Source organism: Ictalurus punctatus, chromosome 6 (assembly GCF_001660625.3).
Source record: "Ictalurus punctatus breed USDA103 chromosome 6, Coco_2.0, whole genome shotgun sequence".
Classification (NCBI taxonomy): Eukaryota; Metazoa; Chordata; class Actinopteri; order Siluriformes; family Ictaluridae; genus Ictalurus; species Ictalurus punctatus.
This window is the reverse complement of record NC_030421.2, coordinates 7,999,028-8,021,632: the sequence shown is the minus strand read 5'-3', so window position 1 is coordinate 8,021,632 and position 22,605 is coordinate 7,999,028. Positions and strand designations below refer to the sequence as shown.

At 41.5% G+C, this 22,605-nt stretch overlaps 1 protein-coding gene across 1 annotated transcript in view; it reads right to left on the bottom strand.

Annotated features, from left to right (window-relative positions):
• Positions 1-3,587: 3,587 nt before the first annotated feature.
• Positions 3,588-22,605, bottom strand: part of ube2e3 (ubiquitin-conjugating enzyme E2E 3 (UBC4/5 homolog, yeast)) — a 65,465-nt gene continuing 46,447 nt past the window's right edge. The window contains exons 4-6 of the mRNA XM_017470756.3: positions 19,123-19,255; positions 12,619-12,766; positions 3,588-4,402 (exon numbers count right to left, since the gene is read on the bottom strand). Of these exons, the coding sequence (XP_017326245.1) occupies positions 4,305-4,402; positions 12,619-12,766; positions 19,123-19,255 (379 nt within the window). The 3' untranslated portion in view covers positions 3,588-4,304. The remainder of the gene's footprint in view (positions 4,403-12,618; positions 12,767-19,122; positions 19,256-22,605) is intronic.

Below are 22,605 nucleotides of genomic sequence, written 5' to 3'. Positions count from 1 at the left end.
TCCTTCCCTCCTTCCTTTCTCCCTTCCTTCTTTCCTTTTATTCTTATGTCCCTCCCTTCCTTCCTTCCTTGTGTCCAGTCCATCCTTCCTTCCTTCTGTTCTTATGTTACCCCTTCCGTCCTTCCCTGGTCCCTTGTCAGCGGAATCCCAGAAAGCAGTGGTTCTCTGTGAGGGGGTCTGTGATTTTTTTTTGTTTTGTTTTGTTATTGTTGTCAAAATCACAATCAACCATGATCAAATATATTTATTACTGACTTCTGATTGTTATTAGCCTGTCTGACTTGTCCCTTGAATTGAACGAGTTTAATCCAAACCTCAATAACTAATAGTGTATATATATAATATAATATAATATAATATATATATATATATATATATATATATATATATATATATATATATATATATATATATATAATATCAACTTGGTACTGTGTTCAGTCAGTGGGAAGGTCAGGTATAAAAAAGCTCCATGACTCTAATAATAAGTATACACCCTGAACTCATTTTGGTATCAATTAGATTCTAGTATTTTACATTAGCACATAATTTCAATAAAACAGTTTTATAAACAAACTTGACCTGATGTAAACAGAAGACACTGAAAAGTTTTGCCTCCTCAGCCGGTATTTAGCTGCTTCTGAGAACCCCCCCCCCCCCCCCAAAATGCCACGTCCATTCGGTGGAGTTTGGTGACGAATCCTGGCCCAGTGTCATTCCTCTGAACTGACAGCAAGGGGAAACATGAGTCTCTCCTTGCAGCTGAAGGGCAATCGTCATTAAAACACAGGCCACCAGGGGGCTGTAGACATCGCTCTGCATTTACTTCTGCTCCAGGGTGTGAATGTGACACACACACACACACACACACACACAGACACACACAGACACACACACACACACACACACACACACACACACACACACACAGTCAGGGTAAGTCTCATTCTGCACAAAGGAACCAGAGAGAGACACAGAGAGAGAATGTGTGTGTGTGTGTGTGTGTGTGTTGGATGCCCATTAATGACCTGAAATCTCTCAGCAGTGACAAAAATGTCCAAGAAATTTGGTGAACAGTAGATGTACTAATAGACATACATGAGAATCTCTCTCTCTCACACACTAACTGACACACACACACACACACACACACACACACACATCCTTATTAGGGATGCAATTCAGTACTCAGTATCAGATTGTCACCTCTCCTAATCCGTATGTTTGATTTAATTAGCAGACCAGGAACCACAATGACCCGAAACTGTGCATGCTCACTTCACTCTGACTTTGATTGATGGCTGCTGGTGTCAGTCAGGCATGCCTATGCATAAACACACACACACACACACTGAGAGAGAGAGAGAGACAGAGACAGAGAGAGAGAGAGAGAGAGAGAGAGAGAGAGAGAGAGATACACAGAAATGATTGAGGATACAAAAGAAATGTGCTGCAATGCCTTGGCCCTTTCAGTATCAGGAAAGAACCCTTTTATGAACATGTGGTCTGAATTGAAGAGGACAGGTGTACAGTGCCGTTACTCTCTCCATGGAGGTTTCATCATTTACGCAAATGCAAATCATTCCAATGTTCTGCAGTGAAAACATACTCCCATCTCAATATGTTTCATATTAAAACATCAGTCCTAGCTATTTATGGCATTCGTTTTCGTGAAGGCTTTCATGATAGCCATAACCTGGACACTCTACAATGCTGTGCTCTACAGAAGAGCGGCGTTAAAAACCATATATCGCTGAATAAAGCCAGAGGAAAGAACAAACTCGGGAACTTTTTGACCTGGGCACATAGCCCAAACACATGTTAGGTGAAATACACAACACTGCTCATCAACCCTGACAGTGAAGCACGGTGGTGGAAGCCTCATGTTGCATGGATGTGTTTCATCAGCAGGGAGGTTGAGGGGAACATGGAGTTGAATACATGGAACTCCTAGAAGATGACCTCTTTCAGTCTGCAAAGATAATTCAGACTAGGACAGAGGTTCAATTTATAAAAAGGAAACAAACAAACAAAAAAAACAAGCATACTGCCAGAGGTACAGTGGAGCGGTTCAAAACCAAGAACCTGATTCTGTTAGACTGAACCAGTCAAAGCCCAGACATCTATCTATTTTAGAATCTGTGGCAAGACATGCTGCTATCCACCAGTCTCCATCCAATCTGATAAGGTTGGAGCAATTTCGCAAAAGAAGAACTGGCAAAACATCAGGATCCAGATATGCAAAGCTGATAAAGACATGGGCTGTGGAAAAGGTTTTATGGAAAAGTGGCAAGCAATATTAAATGCTGTTTAGAAATTGCCAAAAGGGATGCTGGAGAGTCAGCAAACGTTCGGGAAAAGGTTTTCTGGTCTCTGACTGTGTGTTACATTTTGAGGAAACCCAACATTGCTTATCCGCCCGAGCACACCATGAATGCAGTGACACATGATGGTGGTAGCACCGTGTCGAGCTTTAACCGTGGCCTCTGGATTGCTTCTCTGACTAAACCTTTCCTTACCTGGTCACACACACTTTTGTTGTGGTTGTGCAAGGTTTGTATTTTTCCAGTTGTAATAACGGATTTAACATTGCTCCATGGAATGTTCCGAGTTTGGGATTATAACTAAACCCAGACTGATACGTTTCCATGACTTGTTTTGAGAGGTCGTGGGTCTTCTCTTTGTTTAGATATGTTCTCTTACAGTCTTCAAAGAACAAGTGCGTTTATATTGAGATCCTTTGGCACGTTAATGGGGTGAATATGTAGTAATTTATAATAAGAATAAGTAGCCTGGAGATTGCTGAGGATGGTACCGCTTGAAGTACCATGAAATGGTTTTGGACCTCAATTCCACATGGACGTTCTCGCTGTGGCTGCTGGGACTACGGTTGCTGCGATGGCCTTGGGACTGCAATTACCACATGCAGTTTTACACTCGGGTCTCCTTTAGAGAACAGTGGACTAGTTCAACAAACAGACTTCATATAAACACCATAATGAACTTTCTTTTACTTTCACACTATCCGCTGTTACCCAGATGAGGACGGGTTCCCTTCTGAGTCTGGTTCCTCTCAAGGTTTCTTCCTCATATCACCTTAGGGAGTTTTTACTCAGCACCGTCACTCAACAGGGATAAATTCACACACTTAAAATCTCTATCCTGTGTTTATATGTTTCTGTAAAGCCGCTTTGAGACAACGTCCATTGTTAAAAGCGCTATACAAATAAAACTGAATTGAATTAATTTCAGAATTTCCCCCCAAACTCTAATATTATGGGCTATTTTGTGTAGACATATAATCATGACATATAATCCCAGTTAAAGTAATTTCAGGTTCAGGTTGTAACACTTCAAAATTTGAAAAGAAAGTTCAAAGGGGCAAATATTCCCAGGTACAGGCATAAGAAAAAAAAAAAACCTGACTTCCTCCACAGGGGCCAAAGCTAAAATGAGCTAATTAAATTCCGCTCTATACATTTCAATTATGGGAACCAGGACTTTTTGTTCCTAACGATGTCTTGAGCTCTCGTGAGGTCACGAGGTCTCTCTAAGGATGAAAACAGACACAAATATACATGCTGAGGGACAGGTTATATATTTTTTTATTATGTATGAGGAGATATTACATCGGTGGGCTCATTTTAGCCGAGCTACAAAACGGTCAATGAGCTTCTCTTCATTACAAAGTGACAAAGGTAGAACAGATTCACAACATCGGGTCATCACAGAACGGGAAACGGCTCCGGGGGCTCCGAGAAATCACATCGTCTTTAATATTCTACACCTAGATGCTTTTCCACTTTTTTTTTTTTAATAACATCATACAGATAATGGTTTAGACTAAATGAACCATAATATTTGGTTGACCTTTTAGGAACAGTATCCTTAATACATCACAAAATACAATTTTTTTTTTTTTTATATCCCAAAGAAGCAAGACTTGCAATAGGCATTTAAACAGAACTAAAATCTACAGCTACAAAGAAAAAAAATCAAAAAAATGAAAATAAACTACACCATTAGCGTTTAGCTTGGCGGGATCTCATCTGTTTCCCCAGTCTGTGTTGGGTGAAAGAAAACAAGGCAGGTTCAGGGGGACATATATACACAAGTCCGTATTGTAAAGGCTATAAAGATTCGCTGCACGTCGTTAAGTTGTCTCTCCAGGATCTGCTCCTGCAGGAGATTTAGAGGGGTCTGAGGGGGTGTGTCGGGGTGGGGGTGGGGGTGGGGAAAAGGGGGGTGGGGGCATTTGGGTGGGCAGAATGGGGGTTTGAGGACAGGAGGAAGGCTGCCAGCATCTATGTGGCGTATCTCGTGGTCCACTGTCGAGCTATCCTGTCATGTTCCGCTCTGTTGGTCAGATACTGAGTGGCTATGCTTCCCACCAGAGGGTCCGCTAGGAGAGAGAGAGAGAGAGAGAGAGAGAGGCAGAGACAGAATGTGTGTGAGACTCAGGTGCATTAAATTTCCACTTATGTTTTATCTCATAGACCAATCATAGCGCACTCATAATTTTCCAGTCTCTGCTTCCTGATAACACAGTTTCATGCTTGGAATTATCTATGGTGTCTCATCCAGTGTTGGTATTCTTCCCTCGCACCCAGTGTTCCTGTGAAACACTCCAGTTCCAACGTGACCCCGACCACCACGAGGACAAAGCGCTTACTGAAGACGAATGAATCCAATTGTGCTTTTTATTCGACTTTTATAGCAGCAGTACAAAGCGTTGGCGATTTAGGCGTCTGACAGAAATGTAAATGCATACAATTAACAGAAGAAAAATCGCGGAATAGGCAAACTAATCCTAGGAATCACGAAATCGGTGACGTTTCTGAAAACAATATGGCCACCGCACGCCATCAATCCGAGCAGCGCGGAGCTTGGTTTACTCAAACAGCTGTGACCGGTGAAGGATCGCATCGGTTTGCGCAAAACTCGAAAGGCATCTAAAAGACTAGTCTCTGATGCCCTGTGTGAGGTTTTGAGGCATACGAAGTGTAGTAAGGTCAAATAACTGCTTCTCTGATCGAGCTGAAAGTTTGTAACGCTGCATTTATTACATAAATACATTCCTGCCATCAGATAATCAGCTTTCAACAGTCATTTCACAGGGTTATAAATGAGCTACAGTCACAGATCTTTAGGGGTCTATGTAACTTGGCAATAACGGGCCACTGGCAACGCTAATTACGAAGGGTGCTTGGACCCCGCAGATTTGAATTTGCAGCCATATTTGCAAAACAGATATTCGAAAGACTATCACGGATCACTGCGTGGACCGATGACGGCGAGTGGCTGAACTGATTTCAGCACAACAGTGGTGTCTTGCCAATTACACAGACTGGTTATCATTAATTCCCATTAAAACCCAGAACGTTACAAGGAACTACCTTTTACTTCATCAGTTAAATACCTAGGATCTGAGAAGCTTCAACAATCTTGACAGCTTCAACAGTTTAGTCTTTAGTAGATTAATAAAATAGTGCAGCAGGTGTGGGTGTGGTTTAGCGGGAGTTCTGGGAGGCGAACTAGAAGGGTAATGACCAACACGCCGGCCCTGTTATCCTACGTATATTTATGTGATCTCTTTATTTCTCTGAGCAGTGAGCCGGGTGCGTGTGTTTACATGGCCGTAAAGAAGAGCGAAGCAGAAACTGATGAGCAAGCTGGAAAGCTGCCAAGTTATCTGTGTTGAAAAGGTCTGACTGACGTACCAAAGGCACGAACCTATAAATAAAAAGCTTGGATGAGATCGTAACTCGTGTCTGCGCTGTTTGAGCGTTCTGACACGGTTACGAATAGAGATGCTACTTTCTCTGAATTTTGACTTCCCTCTTCACCTCTTCTTTGTTCATCGTGTGTACTGGTATAGCATTAACATTAACATCGACTGTATGTTTTAGGTCCTGATATACTGTTATACCGGTACATTAACTCGCTTCTGTATACATTTCTTTTTTTCCGTCCGTACACAACGAGAAAATGACAAGAAATATGATTTGGTTCCTCATGGTCCTATTACTGATCTGATATTGCTTTCATATACATTGCCTTTGTGCGGTCTGTAAGTTAAGTGGGAGGTGTTTGGTTATTGGTTGTTTTGGCTCTGTCCTCTAATGCACTGGATTTGGTCTGAAACACTGACTATGAGGATAAAGAGCAGAGCGTCAGATTTAATTTCAGGGAATTTCCATCAACATTGTGTACATTTATCATCCTGTCACATCACTATATCATTAGCTTGAAGGTTAAAGCACATAATAATGTTGCAGTTCGTTTTCACTCAGTGATTCACTTCATCTTCTGAAGGTTTTAACCATGTTCACTTGAACACTATAAACAACTTAGTTTGATTTAAACTTAAACCATATTTATTTTAAGGTTTAGGTTTACAGTGTTTTAAGTGTCTACTGTTACTGCAATTGTTATATGTACATCTTTTGGGGACCAGATTAAAAGTGTCATATTTTCAATCTTCTCTCTAACGTCGTACCTTTTTATTCCCAATTCTCACCCACCAACCAGCCCTCTTCTATCATACAACAGATACAGACCAGTCGAAAGTGAAGTCTAATACCAGCTTCCTCTCAAACACGTGAAGCCAGGCAACTGCATCTTTTCAAACTTGCTATCCATCCTCGTCCACATACATGACCTCACAGATGCGCATGATTGGCTAGTGTCACTATGATTGACAGGCGAGACAGAGTATGCCCTTCCCACGCACACAGCATGGACAAATTTGCTCTCTTAGACTCCGGACCATGGATGACTGTGGCATCATCAGGATTTAAAGTCACGTGTCCCACTGATAGGGTGAACGCTTTTCTATCGCGCCTCTTGGGAAAAGAGCATGGCCAAAAAACTTGACCTTTATTTAGCCAACAGAATATGTACACTTGGGGGGGTTTTCACACCTGGCTCATTTGGAGTGTTTGTTTCGGAACCTGGTGTGTTTTCTCCCTTGGTTCGGTTCGTTTAGACGTATGTGAACACGGCAATCACGCTCAGATCCGCACCAAAACAATCGGTGAACAAAGTGGTCTTGGCCCAGTTCTGGAGCAGATCGCTTGTGGTGAGAAACCAACGGACCGACGAACCAACCTGTATAGCAATGCATGGTGGGAACTGCGTTACGTAAAAATGCGTGCTTGTTTCGCTAATGGCTCGCAAAGCGACTCGTGGTTTAACTTGGAGCAAAGACGAGGTCAAATTCCTCGCTGGAATTTGGTCTGACGAACATATTTCTGAACAATGAGGTTTGCATGGTGTTTAGCGAGCGTCTAAATGAGAAGGGCTTTAATCGCTCTGTGGAACAAATAAATTCGATAAATTATAATAATCACAGCTAAAAAAAATAAAGCCTCAATAAGTTCACAAAGCTACTGTCTATCCATCTGGATGGATGACTGCTATGAACAGAACCCTGGAACATAAATGTTTGACTTGCATAAACACATGTTGATACGCTTTGAAATGTTGCCTCGTGCAAGCGAACCGAGCCGAGGAGAAAACACAACATTGTGACAAATCACAGATTTGTCCAGGTCTGAAAACGTTCTTGAAGGACTTAATATTATGACTGGGTTTCTCAAGAACAGGAGCCGAGACCCTTGACCTCTTGAGTGCTCCTAAGACCCTTGATTGTTCCTGAGAACAATCCACCGTGATATGGTTGATATGGTTGATAGTGCGAGATATGGCCATATTTAAAATGGTCCTGACTCATATGAGGGCCGTGATGACAAGTAGCTACATGAGAGCATGAATGTAACGGCATGGTATGTACCCTTTCACATCACATAATCTCTCACAGATGATGATACATAACCAGCTGATAAAACCTTATTTACAAAAGTCAGACGGCGCTGGTGAATAAATTCATACCGTCTGGTCTGATCAAACAAGCTGAATTCTGAGGATCTCGAATTAATACTGTTTTGGTTGACCTTCGTGTTTCCCGACGATGTATTTAAAACCTGTCCTTCAGCACTGTTGCAATAAATGTGAAACAATTTGAATAAAGGAGGTTGTTAAATATTTCTCTTTCTCTGGGAGAAACGTTCCTGACCAAAGGCATCTGGTTAATGATATAATTACGGCTGTAAATCACTGGTGCCTTTCTTATGACAAACGTGCAGTGGATAATATTCACTTAGACCTGATATGTTGCATGGCATAGGGTGTGTGTGTGTGTGTGAGGTATTTTATGTCATACACATTCACACACACACACCCACACCGAGTACAAATATTTGATAGATCCTGCTGGTGTGGATTCACGTCAGTTTCCTCTCACACAAACACTTCAATCAAATGCTGTAGAGCATCTTCAAGCTGCTAAACACAAAAGGTTCGAGTGTGATTTCATTGAGCGAGCGTATGAACGTGTGTGAACCGGTTCATGCATAAAAACACAGTTATCATCACAATATTCTACACTGCACTAAACTTGCACTTGTACAGAAGTGTAATCGTCTCCACAGCTTTTACGAACAGAAACTGTGACTTGGTGATTTTTCTCCCGGCTACAGTAACCACCGCTATCTTTTTTTTTTTATTTGATTTGATTTTTTTTATTGCAGTTCCCGGGTAATGATTTCATTTTGATAAAATGCGTTGTGGTGATAAATGATGCTTAAACTTTTGTCTATTTTGACCGGGAGACAACAGGAAGTTCTGAGTCATTTTATAAGCTCCTTCAGCAAAACGAATCCGGTAGACAAGTATGACTAATGGACCGCGTCAGACTCAGAATACTTGGACTCGGAAGCTTTGTATCGAATGATAAAATTAGGTAATGGATTGAGATGGCACCGAGCTGAGACCTGGGACTGATATCTGGCCAAAACCAGCGGGAAATGGTGGATCGGATATTTGGGGGGGGGGGGGGGGTTGGGGGGAAGAATTATATTCGATCTTAATCCTTAAAAAATCTGAAACTTTATTTTTTTTTTTTTAAATAGGAAATGATATAAAGAGGATTGATCTGGAAGGAGTGATATTTATAATATTTGTACTTTATATTTGCAAAGTAAGTGATTTTTGTGTGAAAAATCTATTGAATAAAAGAAATAATAAAAGTTTTGTATAAGTCATGTTTTTGCTGTATTTTTAAGTGCTTCAGTAAAAAAAATTCATAAGATAATAATATCACATGGATTGGCTAGGTAATATGACAATATAAAAAAAATTATACTGTGACAAATTACATCACAAATCACTTCTCTGAGATATCATGATTACATCTCAAATCTTGCAACTGTTGGTGTCAAAGTGCATGCAGGTCTCTGACCTGCATGGGAGGCGAGCCAGGAAAAAGCCTTTGCCGCCTAAAAAGAACATCAGAGCAAGACTACAGTTTGCCAGTGAGTATATAGGCAAAGACCAGGCCTTTTGGAATAATGTGCTCTGGACAGGCGAATCAAAGATAGAGTTGTTTGGCCACAGTAACAGCAGACATGTTTGGTGCAGACCAAAGACAGCTTTTCAGGAGAAGCACCTCATACCAACTGTGAATCACGATGGTGGGAATGTTATGGTTTGGGGTTGCTTCACTGCCTCAAGGACTAGATAGCTTGCATTCATTGATTCAACTATGAATTCTACATCATATCAAAGAGTGCTTGAAGATAATGTGAGGCCGTCTGTCCGAAAGTTGAAGTTGAATTGAAAGCGGATAGTCAATATATATCAAAAGGATAATGATCCTAAGCACACTATGGCTCAAAAAGAAGAAATGGAGGGTTATGGTGTGGCCTAGTCAAAGCCTGGATTTGAATCCCAGTGAAATGTTATGGGGGGATTTGAAACGGGCAATACATGCAAGAAAACCCTCAAACAACTTGCAACTGAAAAAGTATTGCATGGAAGAGTGGTCAAACATTCCAGCAAGCCTGGTGGACAATTATGCAAGAAGCTATTTCTGCTAAATGGGGCAATACTTGCTTCTGAGGCCAAGGGGGTACTTACTTTTTCCACAGAAGAATATCATATCTATTGATATTTCTGTTAAATAAATGATCGCAAATGTTAATTCTCCTTATGGTTTCTTCAAGTATATCAACTTCATTAATAGGCGCTGTTTCAAAGATGATCAAATGTTTGCTTCGTCAAAAAGCCAACAATTTCCATGGGGTGTACTTATTTTCCCCACATAACCGTATATCTTTATACATTTCATTCATCATAGAAATGACTTGAAATATCGTATATGACATTTTTGTCATATCGATCCCCCCGACTATGGATGGGTATCGGTATCGGCTGAAACTCAAAGTTTCGGATCGGAAAAAAATAGCTAGTTTACTTTGTAAGACAAATTTTTTGCTCCATTAAGTGATGACTTATGTTTTGTACTCTCAACAATTTCCTGGTAATACAGGCGAAACATTTCGAGTCTAATACTGTGTCGGTATACGCATCGATGCATTTAAAGTGCACAGAAAGCACACGTGAGCACCCTTTCAAACCCCAAACAGAGAAATGCGACAGAGCCTCGTGGGCCACGGCTGCAGGAGCCAAAACACGCTAACATCATTCCTATACCTCGGCATGGGTGGACAAAACATCCGGTCAGCTGTTGATATAATAGCTACACTTCCACCAGAGGAGTGTAGAAGTGTAGAAAGAAAAACCCTGCACTCTATACTGACCTTCACCAAATAAAACTTTTCATTTCCTATGTTTGTTCAAACGCAACACGCACCAGTTGGTTCGTTATATTTCGCTCGAAGCGAGGACGTGGTAGGAATTATTTTTACTACACATATTAATTAGCTGTGAACAGATGCCGGATGATATTTCCAGAAATCAGTTAATATGAAAGGCATGTGGAAACAGCATGGGAGAGGGGGGAGGGAAAAAAAAAAAAAAAAAAAAAACCCTCTAATGCTAGTGCTTACTAGAGCTTTGACTTTCTCTGTGGGCTAGATAATGAAATGATGATTTGTCCACCCCTGCTTGGTGCGATATAAAAGTACTAAAATAAGTACTGACTTATGTGCATAACAATGCTGCCATCATAACAATGCTGTCTGTCCGTGACTGATGCAGTACAATAACATTTTCTTCAACAGTCAGAGCTAAAACACAGAGCAGCTGCATGATGATTCCATTTCTAAAGCCTCAGAGCTGACGCAGCACAGAACACACACACACACACACACACACACACACACACACACACACACACACACACACACACACACGAGCACCGCACGGCCTTAACTGTGGATCTGAAACTGGAGCCTTGAGGCCAAATGCACATTGAGCTGCTGTCTGGCTGTTTTTAGTTACTGATCGCTCTGAGTCGAACCCGCGTTTGAAATCAGATCACACAAAATTGGTGATAAAAACGGGCCAAATGAAACACTTCCTCAAACTGTCTGGGTCCAGCTTACCTGCTAATAATGGCTTATCTTTAAATGGAAAAGTGCCTCACTGTTTTCGCGCTTAGCTCTCAGAGTGACCCATTTAAAATCTTAAACTGAAAGTGGAAAGATTTGTTTTTGAAATATGGCTCTAGCCAACCCAAGTTATTACACAACTATCTTTGTTTTGTTCTTTTGGGACAAAATTTCCAGCCTTTTTTTTTTTCCATCGCTTTTGACCATTTTTGGTGGCCAAAGATCCGGTGCGTCTTTAATAAATCTAGTTAACTGATGTCTAATGTTAGCTAAGCTGAGCATGCATTGATTTCTCCCAGTTACCTTGACGGACAGCAGGGCCGAGCGCATCGTGCAAATGACTACTAATGTGAGATGTCGGGAAAGGGGGCGGGGCTTCAATGTGGTCAGTTAATATCAGAGCGTTCAAAAGCAACACCAGCAAAACTGTCAATCATTCCAGATTTATATGATGACTGGTTCAAAAAAAAAAGGTGATCTTTTAGTGGCATATTTTGAGTGGAAACTCATACACACACGCACTCCGATGACGGAGCTCCGATACACGACTCATGAAGGTTGGCAGGTATGTCACGTTCTAATAGCTAACAGTGACTGATATTATCAGATATCAGCGCATTAATAGATACACTGATATTCTCTTAACAACGATTCAGACACTCAAATCTATTTCTGTACCAGTTGTTCAGTTTTTCCTCATTATTTAGTACGTTATGGTTGGAGCTTTGCTGGAAAAGCCTCAGCAAAACTAAATTATGATGTCACTAAATTAAGATATCTAAAATACTGCCTAGCTGAACAGGCGCCAGTTCACAGAGTACTGAGATACACACGTTCGTGTTTTTGTGCTGTGTTCAGTGTTGCACTGTAATAATATTAGCAGCGTTAGTCGTGTGGTTTATTTACACTGAATTATTTGCATTATTAATACTGCATTATATTAAAATCTTTATGGGCATATTATCTTCATGGGGTTTGTGAGACCTGTTTCTGTGCAACCAAAGACGTTAGTGTGTTTGTTAAGGAAACAACATTCAACGCGATATTCTGGTGTATATTTTCTATGTACTGCTGTGCTTTCGTCTGTATTTTGTTGCACAATTGGACACATTCATCACGTCTGTGTGGTGTTAAACACCCTTACCGGGTTCTCAGATCTGTGTTTTGCAGTGAAACAGTAATAACGATGTGATGGTGAACTCACCAGGGTTACAATCCGTCAGCAGTGAGCAGATGGACAGCAGGACCTTGGATATGGTGAGCGCTGGACTCCAGTTGTCCTTCAGGATGTCCAGACAGATCACTCCCTGACTGTTAATGTTGCAGTGGTAGATCCGTGTACGGAACGTGACCTGAGTGATCAGGAGAAGAGACAAGGGCGCAACATGGTAAGGGAAACATAGACACAGACCATGCGCACTCTCATTCTCCACCAAACATTAAAAAATTACTTTCGTCATCGTACAGCAACATTCAACATCACCAGTGAACTGCAAAACACTCTCCATAATGCAGTCACCTGACATGTACCAGACGTTTCACCATTACTATCATTCGCCAACATCTCCTGGAAAAAAACATAAGTCTTTATTGAACACTAAACAACAATGGGGAAAAAAAAGGAAAAAAATGTATGAATCGGCACATGGTTATACCGAAGCCTGCAAATCATCTCGCATGGCTTTCATCGCAGAGCCAAAGGTGACACTCTCATTACCAAACTTAAAATGTGAAGCGCATTTATCTAATGAAATATAAGCAGCTTAACCTAATCCTATTTCCATCACCATTAACCCTTGCCACATCAGTGAACAAGAACAAATTATAAACTGAAGGGTATACTCATTTAAAAAACAACAACTGATTAACAAGGTGTGTGGCAGACCCGTATACAACAAAATGGAAAGAGAAGAGCGAGAAAGAGAAAATCTGCTGGATTTAGTGCGTATTAAATGACACTTTTAATAACAGCACCAAGGTTCTAATCTAGATCTGAATGAAAATGAGCCGGGGTTAGCACCTTGTGAGCAGGAACAGGTCGAGCAAACTATCAGTGCTCATAAAGACACAGGCTTGGGTTTGTGAACTGTTCTGAACAGTAGTTAACTGTAGCACCCATCCACACATACTCATTTACACTTACCTAAACATACCCACATGCCCAAACTTGCACTTACAACACCCTAACACTCCTCCCTCCACTCCACGATTTAAAAAAAAAATCTGCTAATTATTAGACTTCTTAGATTATGTGACACGCCCTCCGTAAAAGTCGCTGTGAATGAGATGTTACTATAGAAACTATATAATCAGCTGGAACTACTGTCTGAGCCGTGCAGTTATAATGATGAGTCTTCATTGGTCACAGTACAGTGAAATTGTTTTCTTCGCATACCCCAGCATGTCAGGATGTTGGGGTCAGAGTGCAGGGTCAGCCATGATACGGTGCCCCTAGAGCAGAGAGGGTTAAGGGCCTTGCTCAAGGGCCCAACAGTGACGGCTTGAAACCCCGACCTTCCAATCAGTAGCCCAGAGTCTTAACCGCAAAACCACCACTGCCCCATAATACAGAATTAATCTCCTGACCAATAAACTTTGAGAATGAAACCACTCTGTGGTGTAAACCCCAAGAATAAATAGGTTCTTTGAAGCACACACATTCTTAAAAAAAACCAAACACCACTATCATTCAATTGCGTGGGTGGATGTAATGGAAAAACAACACATCTTGCCCATCTTAGCCACAGACAGGCAAAGAGAAGCTAATAAACTAACAATCACCACCACCTTCTCTGTTAACAACCTGGCAGACGTACCTTTCTGCCTGCCTCGGCAGGTCTCTTTCCCTCTGTCTCCTGTCCTTGTCCATCTGTTGCAACGCCTCATCATCACATTCAGGTTCACGACAACACAAAGTTTGCTAATTAAGAAACAAACACTACTACTACCACCACTACAACATTAACGTAAAAACGCAAGTGTCTCCATTTCCACAAACGATGCACAGGTCACCACAAAACCTCAGAGGGAAAAGAAAAAAAAAAAAAAAAAAAAAAAATACAGTGTGTGGTACTGTGTGTTGCTCCAGAATTTAAAGTCGGATAAAACTCAGATCAGCTTTGTGAGGACTTTCTTTCATGTGCGTCTCATTCCAACACCTATATTATTAGAATCTACCCGTTGTATTCGGAGTTGTAGTGTATTATATGAGCTCTTATTTTACGTAAGGCGTTACTCTTATCGCGCCCCCCCCCCCTCCCCCCCACCCCCGAAGCTGATTATTTCCCAATAACAGCATGCTGTGTGGTGTTTTTATCCTCCTATACCAAAGCGATTTGCCAACAATGTCAATCTTGTACTCATTAAAGAACAATATATTGTGCATTTAATCCATTTACTGTTAGGATGTTAATGATGTGGAACATCTACAAAACAAAAATGCGCTTCCATTATCATACAGTCTTTCCTTCACCGGCCTTTCTTTCTCGCAGCTTTTTAATACAACACTTTTTGACCGATCAGAACTGAGAGTTCAGCTGGGGCTGTGGTATAAAATGTTTCTTACCGAACAACAACAACTGTCCTTTTCCTTCCTGTATAAGCGGTTTTGGAATAAACAGCGTTTCCTTGTGTTCTCAGTACGAAACTTCTTGTCCTTGGCGATCCCACATGCTCTAGATGCGACACGTGGAGGTAATGTTGAAAAACATTGAACCGGTATTCCTTTAACCAAGGAATCTAAGCACAGAGCTACAATAATAGCACGTAAACACACAGTAAATTAGTAAACCCCGCCCCAAACATTTGGGACTTTGGCAATCCCACGTGCATGTTACGAAGCCGCTCGGGTGACACGGTGGTTATTTTTTAATAAGCTGTGGCCACATGTTAATATATTAAGTCTACGGGTTAAGTTTCTTGAGATCTATTTGGCGGCCGTTAAAGACTCAACTCATGGAAACTACTTCATTTTTAAATGAATGAGACAATGAGAAACCAATTAAATTACACCACTGTGGTAACCAAAACAGGAAGATGAGTCACTGGTATTGAGACCTGGATAAACCATTACCCTTCACGAGTCACCTTAAGCAAATGTTGACCTTTTTCAATTGGCTCCTGCCAAATAATTAACTGTCCAATAGGATGGCGTATATGGCCAAGAGTTTGTAGACACCTGACCATCACACTCATACGTCTTATGTCATGTGTTGAACAGCCCATTCCAGATTTCGTCCTCCTTTGCTGTTGTAATAACCTCCATTCTTCTCTGAATTCTTTCCACTAGATTTTGGCACGTGGCTGTGTGGATTTGTGTTCCTTCAGCTACAAGAGCATTATTAAGATCAGGCACTGATGTTTTGTGAGGACGTCTGGGGTGCAGTCAGCGTTCCAGTTCATCCCAAAGGTGTTCAGTGGGGTAGAGGTGCAAGACACTCAAGTCCTTCCACCTTTTTCGACCTTAGCAAACCACGTCTTCCTGGACCTCGCTTTGTGCACAGGGGCGTCGTCATGCTGGAACACATCCCAGTGAAGGGAAACTGTAATGCTGCAGCATACAAAGACTTTCTATACAACTCCAACTTTGCGGTGAAGAATCACATGGAGGTGTGATGGCCAAGTGCAAACGTTTGTCCATGTAATGTATTAACTCATGGGCTCATTATACAGCTCACGGCAACGACGTAATGAGATAATTAGTTTGAGGCCTAAAAATACCAACTATTGTAGCCTCAAAATGAATCTGCAGTTACACCGTCTTAAAAAAAATAACCACCGTTTTCACCTCAGTGGATCTGTAGCATGTAGCCTAACTTATGCACAAGGCATGTTATAAAGTTGTAAAAGCTTGTTCTGGTACCTAGGAATACTTGCTAAGCTATGATTGGTCAATCATTGTTCAGTGGAGGGCTTTGCGCTAACCCTAGATCAGTTTTAATGTGCATCTGGATCAGTATAACATGACACTACGGCACACTATAATCTGCCAAACCATTACACAAAATACAAGGGGAAGGAGGGAGAGAGAGAGAGAGAGAGAGAGTTATCACAAGTGATCTGCAGCAAAAAGCAAAAACGCCTCAATAATGAAAAGAAAGAGAGAAAAGAGGAAGAGAAACAGCGCAGACAGCGGGACAGAAAGGGACAGCGAGAGAACAAGACAGAGAGAAATGAAGAGGAAGACAAAGAAAGGGAGAGGATCACAGTGAATCAAAAAGACAGAATGAAAAATCGCCCAGCTGCTCCTGAGATTCTCCAAGCAGCCTCAACCCTCAACCCCTGAGCTCCCATGAGCCTCTTTGTGTTCTGCTTTGGGAGAACAGGCTGCTGTGTTTCAGGGATTTCTCCCTGTGAAAAAACTCTCTCGCTTTTTTTCCCCCTCACATTTCTGCCCGTTTCCCATCAGCCCTTCATCCAGCCACGATCTGCATTAGTGGACCACAAACCGAGCAAGACCAGCCATCAGAAACCAACAGGAAATGACTTCATAAATGATTGTTAGCTCTGTTTCAGATCTGAGAAGAGAGCGTTGAGAGCGAGGATCTGCCCTGTTTATCCCCGCTGTCGATCTTCATCTTTACACAAGCACGATCGTTTAACGTGACACAATTACTAATGCATGATTTCGACTCGGAACTTTCCTCTGTGTTTTCTACAAATACTCTACTGGAGTTTAGTGAAGAATGACAGAATGGAAAACGGTGTTAAACATAACCACACACTGACTGCAAACAATATTCAACACACATGCCCTTAAAGGTTAATGTGGAGGAAAGTTACACATCATAAAATCCCACAAGGTTTATAAGCACTTTTCCACTAAAGGAACCTTTTCATGCCGTCGGGAACTTTAGGCATGTTTACACTACATGAACTTTAGATATCTTTCTATTACAGGAACCTTTTCAAGAAGTTAGAAACTGTAGGCACACTTCTACTAGAGGAGCCTTTTGTGGAACCTTGCAGAGAGTCAGGAACTTCAGGCACTTTTTGACATAGGAACCTTAAGCATATTTCCACCACAAGAGACTTTTCAGATACTCAGGAACTTTAGGCATGTTTCCACCAAAGGACCCTTTTTCAGACGGTCAGGAATTTAGGTACTTTTTAATTATAGGAACTTTAAGCCTGAGTCCACTAAAAGAACCTTCTCAGGAACTTTAGGCATGTTTCCACCAAAAGACCCTTTTTCAGATGCTGAGGAACCTTAGGTACTTTTTGATTATTGGACCTTTAAGCCTGATTCCACTAGAGGAACCTTCTCAGGAACTTTAGGCATGTTTAATCTGCTAAATGAATAAATGTAAATGTAATGTTTCCACCACAGGAATGTTGGGCGTGTTTAAACCAAAGGAGCCTTTACAGGTGCTCAGGAACTTTAGTCATGTTCAGAGTTGAGAACTTTAGAGCCTTTTCTGGACCCTTTTCAGATAATCAGGTACTTTAGGCAATTTTCCACTGCAGGAACTTTAAGCGTGCTTCCACTACAGGAACCTTTTTAAGAATGTTAGACATGTTTACACCACAAAAGACTTTTCAGGATCTCAACAACAGTGAAGTTACTAAATTTGTCTTTCAGATACCACACCATTCTGGAACAAGACTATTTCCACTACAGGCACCTTTTCACAAACTCTGGAACTTTAGGCATGTTTCCACCACAGAAGCCTTTTCTGGAACCTTTCAGACAGTCAGGAACTTCAGGCACTTTCTGACCATAGAAACCATAAGCATATTTCCACCACAAGAGACTGTTCACATAATAGGGAACTTTTTGTATGTTTCCACCAAAGGACCCTTTTCAGACGGTCAGGAACTTTAGGTACTTTTTAATTATAGGAACTTTATGCCTGATTCCACTAGAGGAATCTTTTCAGGAACTCAGGAACTTTAGCCATGTTTCCACCAAAGGACCCTTTTTCAGACGGACAGGAACTTTAGGTACTTTTAGATTAAAGGACCTTTAAGCCTGATTACACTAGAGGAACCTTCTCAGGAACTTTAAGCATGTTTACACCACAGGAGCTTGAGGCCCATTTCCACCACAGGAATGTTGGGCGTGTTTAAACCAAAGGAGCCTTTACAGGTGCTCAGGAACTTTAGGCATGTTCAGAGTTTAGAACTTTAGAGCCTTTTCTGGACCCTTTTCAAATAATCAGGTACTTTAGGCAATTTTCCACCGCAGCAACTTTAAGCGTGCTTCCACTACAAGAACCTTTTTAGGAACGTTAGGCATGTTTACACCACAAAAGACTTCTCAGGATCTCAACAACAGTGAAGTTACTAAATCCGTTTTTCGGATACAGCACCCTTCTTGAAGAGGGCTATATTTGCACGTATGCTCACACAAGCTTTAGACGCATTTCCACCACAGAAACCTTTTTTTCTGTTTGGGTACTCAGGAATTCCTCAAATTTCTTCACAAAGGGAATTTTTAGTCACGTTAGTCATGTTTCCACTGGAGGGCTGATTTCAATTCCTACACTGCAAGAACTGACCATGAACTATCGGGATGGAGTTTGCCATACTGAACAACAACGATCGGTTAAACTCCAGCTTCGCAGAACGATCAAACCCTTTTACATGCCATTTCTAAAAACCTGCATTTACCATCGGTAAACAGTACAACCAGCAAAGTGTAACCTTATCAGTCCTACTGTTACCTAAAAGCCATGACAAAGTGCAGATTTACATATGCCATGTTTACCTTTGGAGGCTTGAAAGGGTAGTCTGAGGAGAAGGTGATGTCCAGGAAGAACACGCCACCCTCGTAGACGGAGCCGGGAGGACCCAGGATGGTGGACCTCCACTCGTAGATGTTATCTCCTTTGGGTCCCGCACTGCAACACACACACACACAGAGCAACACCAGGGATTATTTTCAATCTTCTCACTTTGCTCCCAATAGGACTAAAAAGTATTAAATACCACTCAGAAAATGTAAAATTATTTCCCCATTCCAACACTAAATTGGTGTAATCAGTGATCATATCGCATGGCTTCCCACAGCACTGATACTCTGATGACACACAGCTGTGCATGTCTGATTCCTCCATCCACCTCTCACATCTATCTGAATATATCAGACTGTCTGAGTTATCTTCCTGTACTGAGAGCCCCCATCCTCTGAAACACAATCGCGACAGAACAGAACTGATCCACCTTCCGGCTAAGAGCTTCTTCATGCCAGACCTCTCAATCACCATTCACACTCCAGGCGCACACACTGATACGCTTCTTGGTGTGATTTTAGATGACAGATTCATGAGTTCTATCCGGATTGCTCTCTAACTCTCATTTAAGAGCTTTTTCTTTCAATCTTGACTGGAAATCTGACAAGTAAATAACCGTGTCCATAAGAATGTTATTCCCAGGTTTCCCCACCTTTGATACAGCTATAAATAAACACGTCTTGTCGTTTAAAGGCCTGGAAACTATCTTTCACACGTTTATTTCTGCACGTATTGACTAGTCTTAACTCCCACGACATGGCAACCTGTCAGACCGTCTTATTAATACTGTAGATGGTTCACGGTCCAGCTGTGAAGCTCGTGATGGATACAAAAAAAAAGGGGGAATACCCTCTCCCTTGTACTGGAAACCTGCCAAATAGAAAACCGAGGGGGGGGGGGGGGGGGGGGGGGGGGCGGCATTTGAGAGCATTCCAAGCCACTAACCAGTAGTGTTTGCCTTTTGAACCATGTTTGGAACTGGTTGGTTAGGTGTTCTACACTATATGACCAGAAGTAAGTGGACACCTGACACCACACCCATACGTGCTTGTTGAACATCCCATTCCCGATTTAGTCAGCCTTTGCTGTTACAAATAAGCTCCACTCTTCTGGGAAGGCTTTCCACTAGATTTTGGGGCGCAGCTGTGGGGATTTGTGATCATTCAGCTACAAGAGCATTAGGGAGATCAGGCAGTGATGTTGAGGAGTGAGGTGGTCTGGGGTGCAGTCGGTGATTCAGTTCATCCCAAAGATGTTCAATGAGGTTGAGGTCAAGGCTCTATGCAGGACACTCGAGTTCTTCCACTACAACCTTGGAAAATCATGTCATGGAGCTCAGGGGCGCTGTCATGCTGGAACAGGTTTGGGCCTCTAAGTTCCAGTGAAGGGAAATATACAAAGACATTCTGTACAATTGTGTGCTTCCAACAGTTTGGTAAAGTCCCACATATGGGTGTGATGGTCAGTAGTCCACATACCTTTGGTCATATTGTGTACGTTGCTGCTCTAAGATGAAGTTTTACAAGGCGGCCCCCACAATTGAGCCTCCAGCAATCTGGTTTTTTTTTTTTCTTCTTCTTCTGTTACCAGTGGTTTGTCTCTTTTTCTGTCTCTTATTGTTGTATTCAACTTAATTTTACATTACAGAACTTTTACTGACACTAGTCTTCAAAAGTGCTATATAAATAAAAGAGACTTGGCTAATTATTTGTACATGTGATCACTGTAGTCATTACTTACTGTTCTCTTTTTCATATACTACTTCAGTGGCGGTCTAGGAAAACACGTCAGACGACACTGTGGCTGAATTCTGGGTAAAACTGGGTTTATCGGTCTATGACATACTTTCACAGCTCATTTATAAATGTCATGTAAATGTATTTATTTACCTTCTAACCTTGCCTAGGCTCTCAAAGATCATATTGGATAAGGATCCAGTTAAACAAATTACGATGGTCTGTTTGCCTGAGGCTACATCAATGATCACCAACCCTGTTCCTGGAGATCTACCATCCTGAAGACTTTAGCTCCAACCATAATCGTGTCCTCCTGAGCGTCTAATCATTAGAAGCCTTAAGAAGTTCTTGATCAAGTAAAACAGTGTGTTAGATTTTGGTTGGAGATAAAACCTGCAAGAAGATAGATCTCAAAGAAGAAGGATGGTGACCACTCGGCTACATCCATATTACTCCAGATAAATTTGAAAACGCATCTTTTTCTAAACGTTTTGGCCTTCTGTCCACACCGAGACAGAGTTTTTGTCTAGCAAAAACTTGTCTAGCTTTTCGAAAAGGCTTTCTCAAGTGGATCAAGTTGAAGATTCTGTTTTCGCATTGTACGGTGGATTCGAGATGCGTCTCAATCAGCTTCCTAGTTCAGTAGTCAGGGTACAGATCAGGGAGTCTGCCATTTTAAGACCTGCCTCAATTGCAAAATCCTTCCAGTGCACCGAAACGTTTGCTCCCTAAAAAAAATCCCACAATGCACCGCAAAAACCAGGGAGCATCTATGCTCACTATGTTCCCTTAAGTGATGTCAAGTTTTCTGAAACCTTTTAGCTCGATAAAAATGGCGGACAAACTCTTAGCCAACAAATGTAAGTAGCTTGTTATCATTGTTGTAACAAGCTACTTATTTGTGTCTAGCGACTTTTAAGTATTTCATGTTTTATTTTTTATCCACTAGCTAGACTATGACTTAAATATCTTTACGTTTTTACATTTTTGGTGAGGTTTCACATAGGCATGTCGCTGGAAATTGAGTTATCACTGTCCTAATGTGTAGTGAGCCAGGGTCATTACCAAATGCCTGAGCTCATGTACACGATATACTGATTCACCACCTAGGGAGCTGATTGAGGCACACCCTAGAAAACAGAGATATTCAAAAATGCTGATTTATTTTCAGTCATGTGACCTATTTAATTAAAAGAAAACAAGATGGTGGACGATGCTGTACTGATGTTGGGCCTTGTATCCAGTTTGACAGACTTGTTAAATATTAATGGCACTTATATAACTTTCAGATTGCATTTTTAAATAAAGGCCTGATGGAAATGACACGGACCAAAACTTCACGCTTTGATCAAGTAGTTGAACAGCTAGAGAGAGGCGGAGCTTATCCTGCCTTTTATCTAGCGGTCAGTGCAGACCAGTGTTGCCAACTTAAGACTTTTCAGACCCCTTTAGCGACTTTTTAAAAAAATTATAAATAAACCGCCTAGCGACAAATCTAGCCATTTTTTGGACAAACCTTAGCATCTTTCCAAATGTCTCCAGTTCTGTCCTGCAAGCGTGAGGTCTTGCTTTCCCTCTGCACTCTCACCTCTCTCTGCGTCTGCTCTGTTCAGTGAGGGGCCGAGATTTAACAACGTCATGGATTACGAGACGCGCCGACTTATAGTGTTCAGAAACATTTTATATCGTTCATGTTCCATACCTTTCCGTTATATAGTTTTA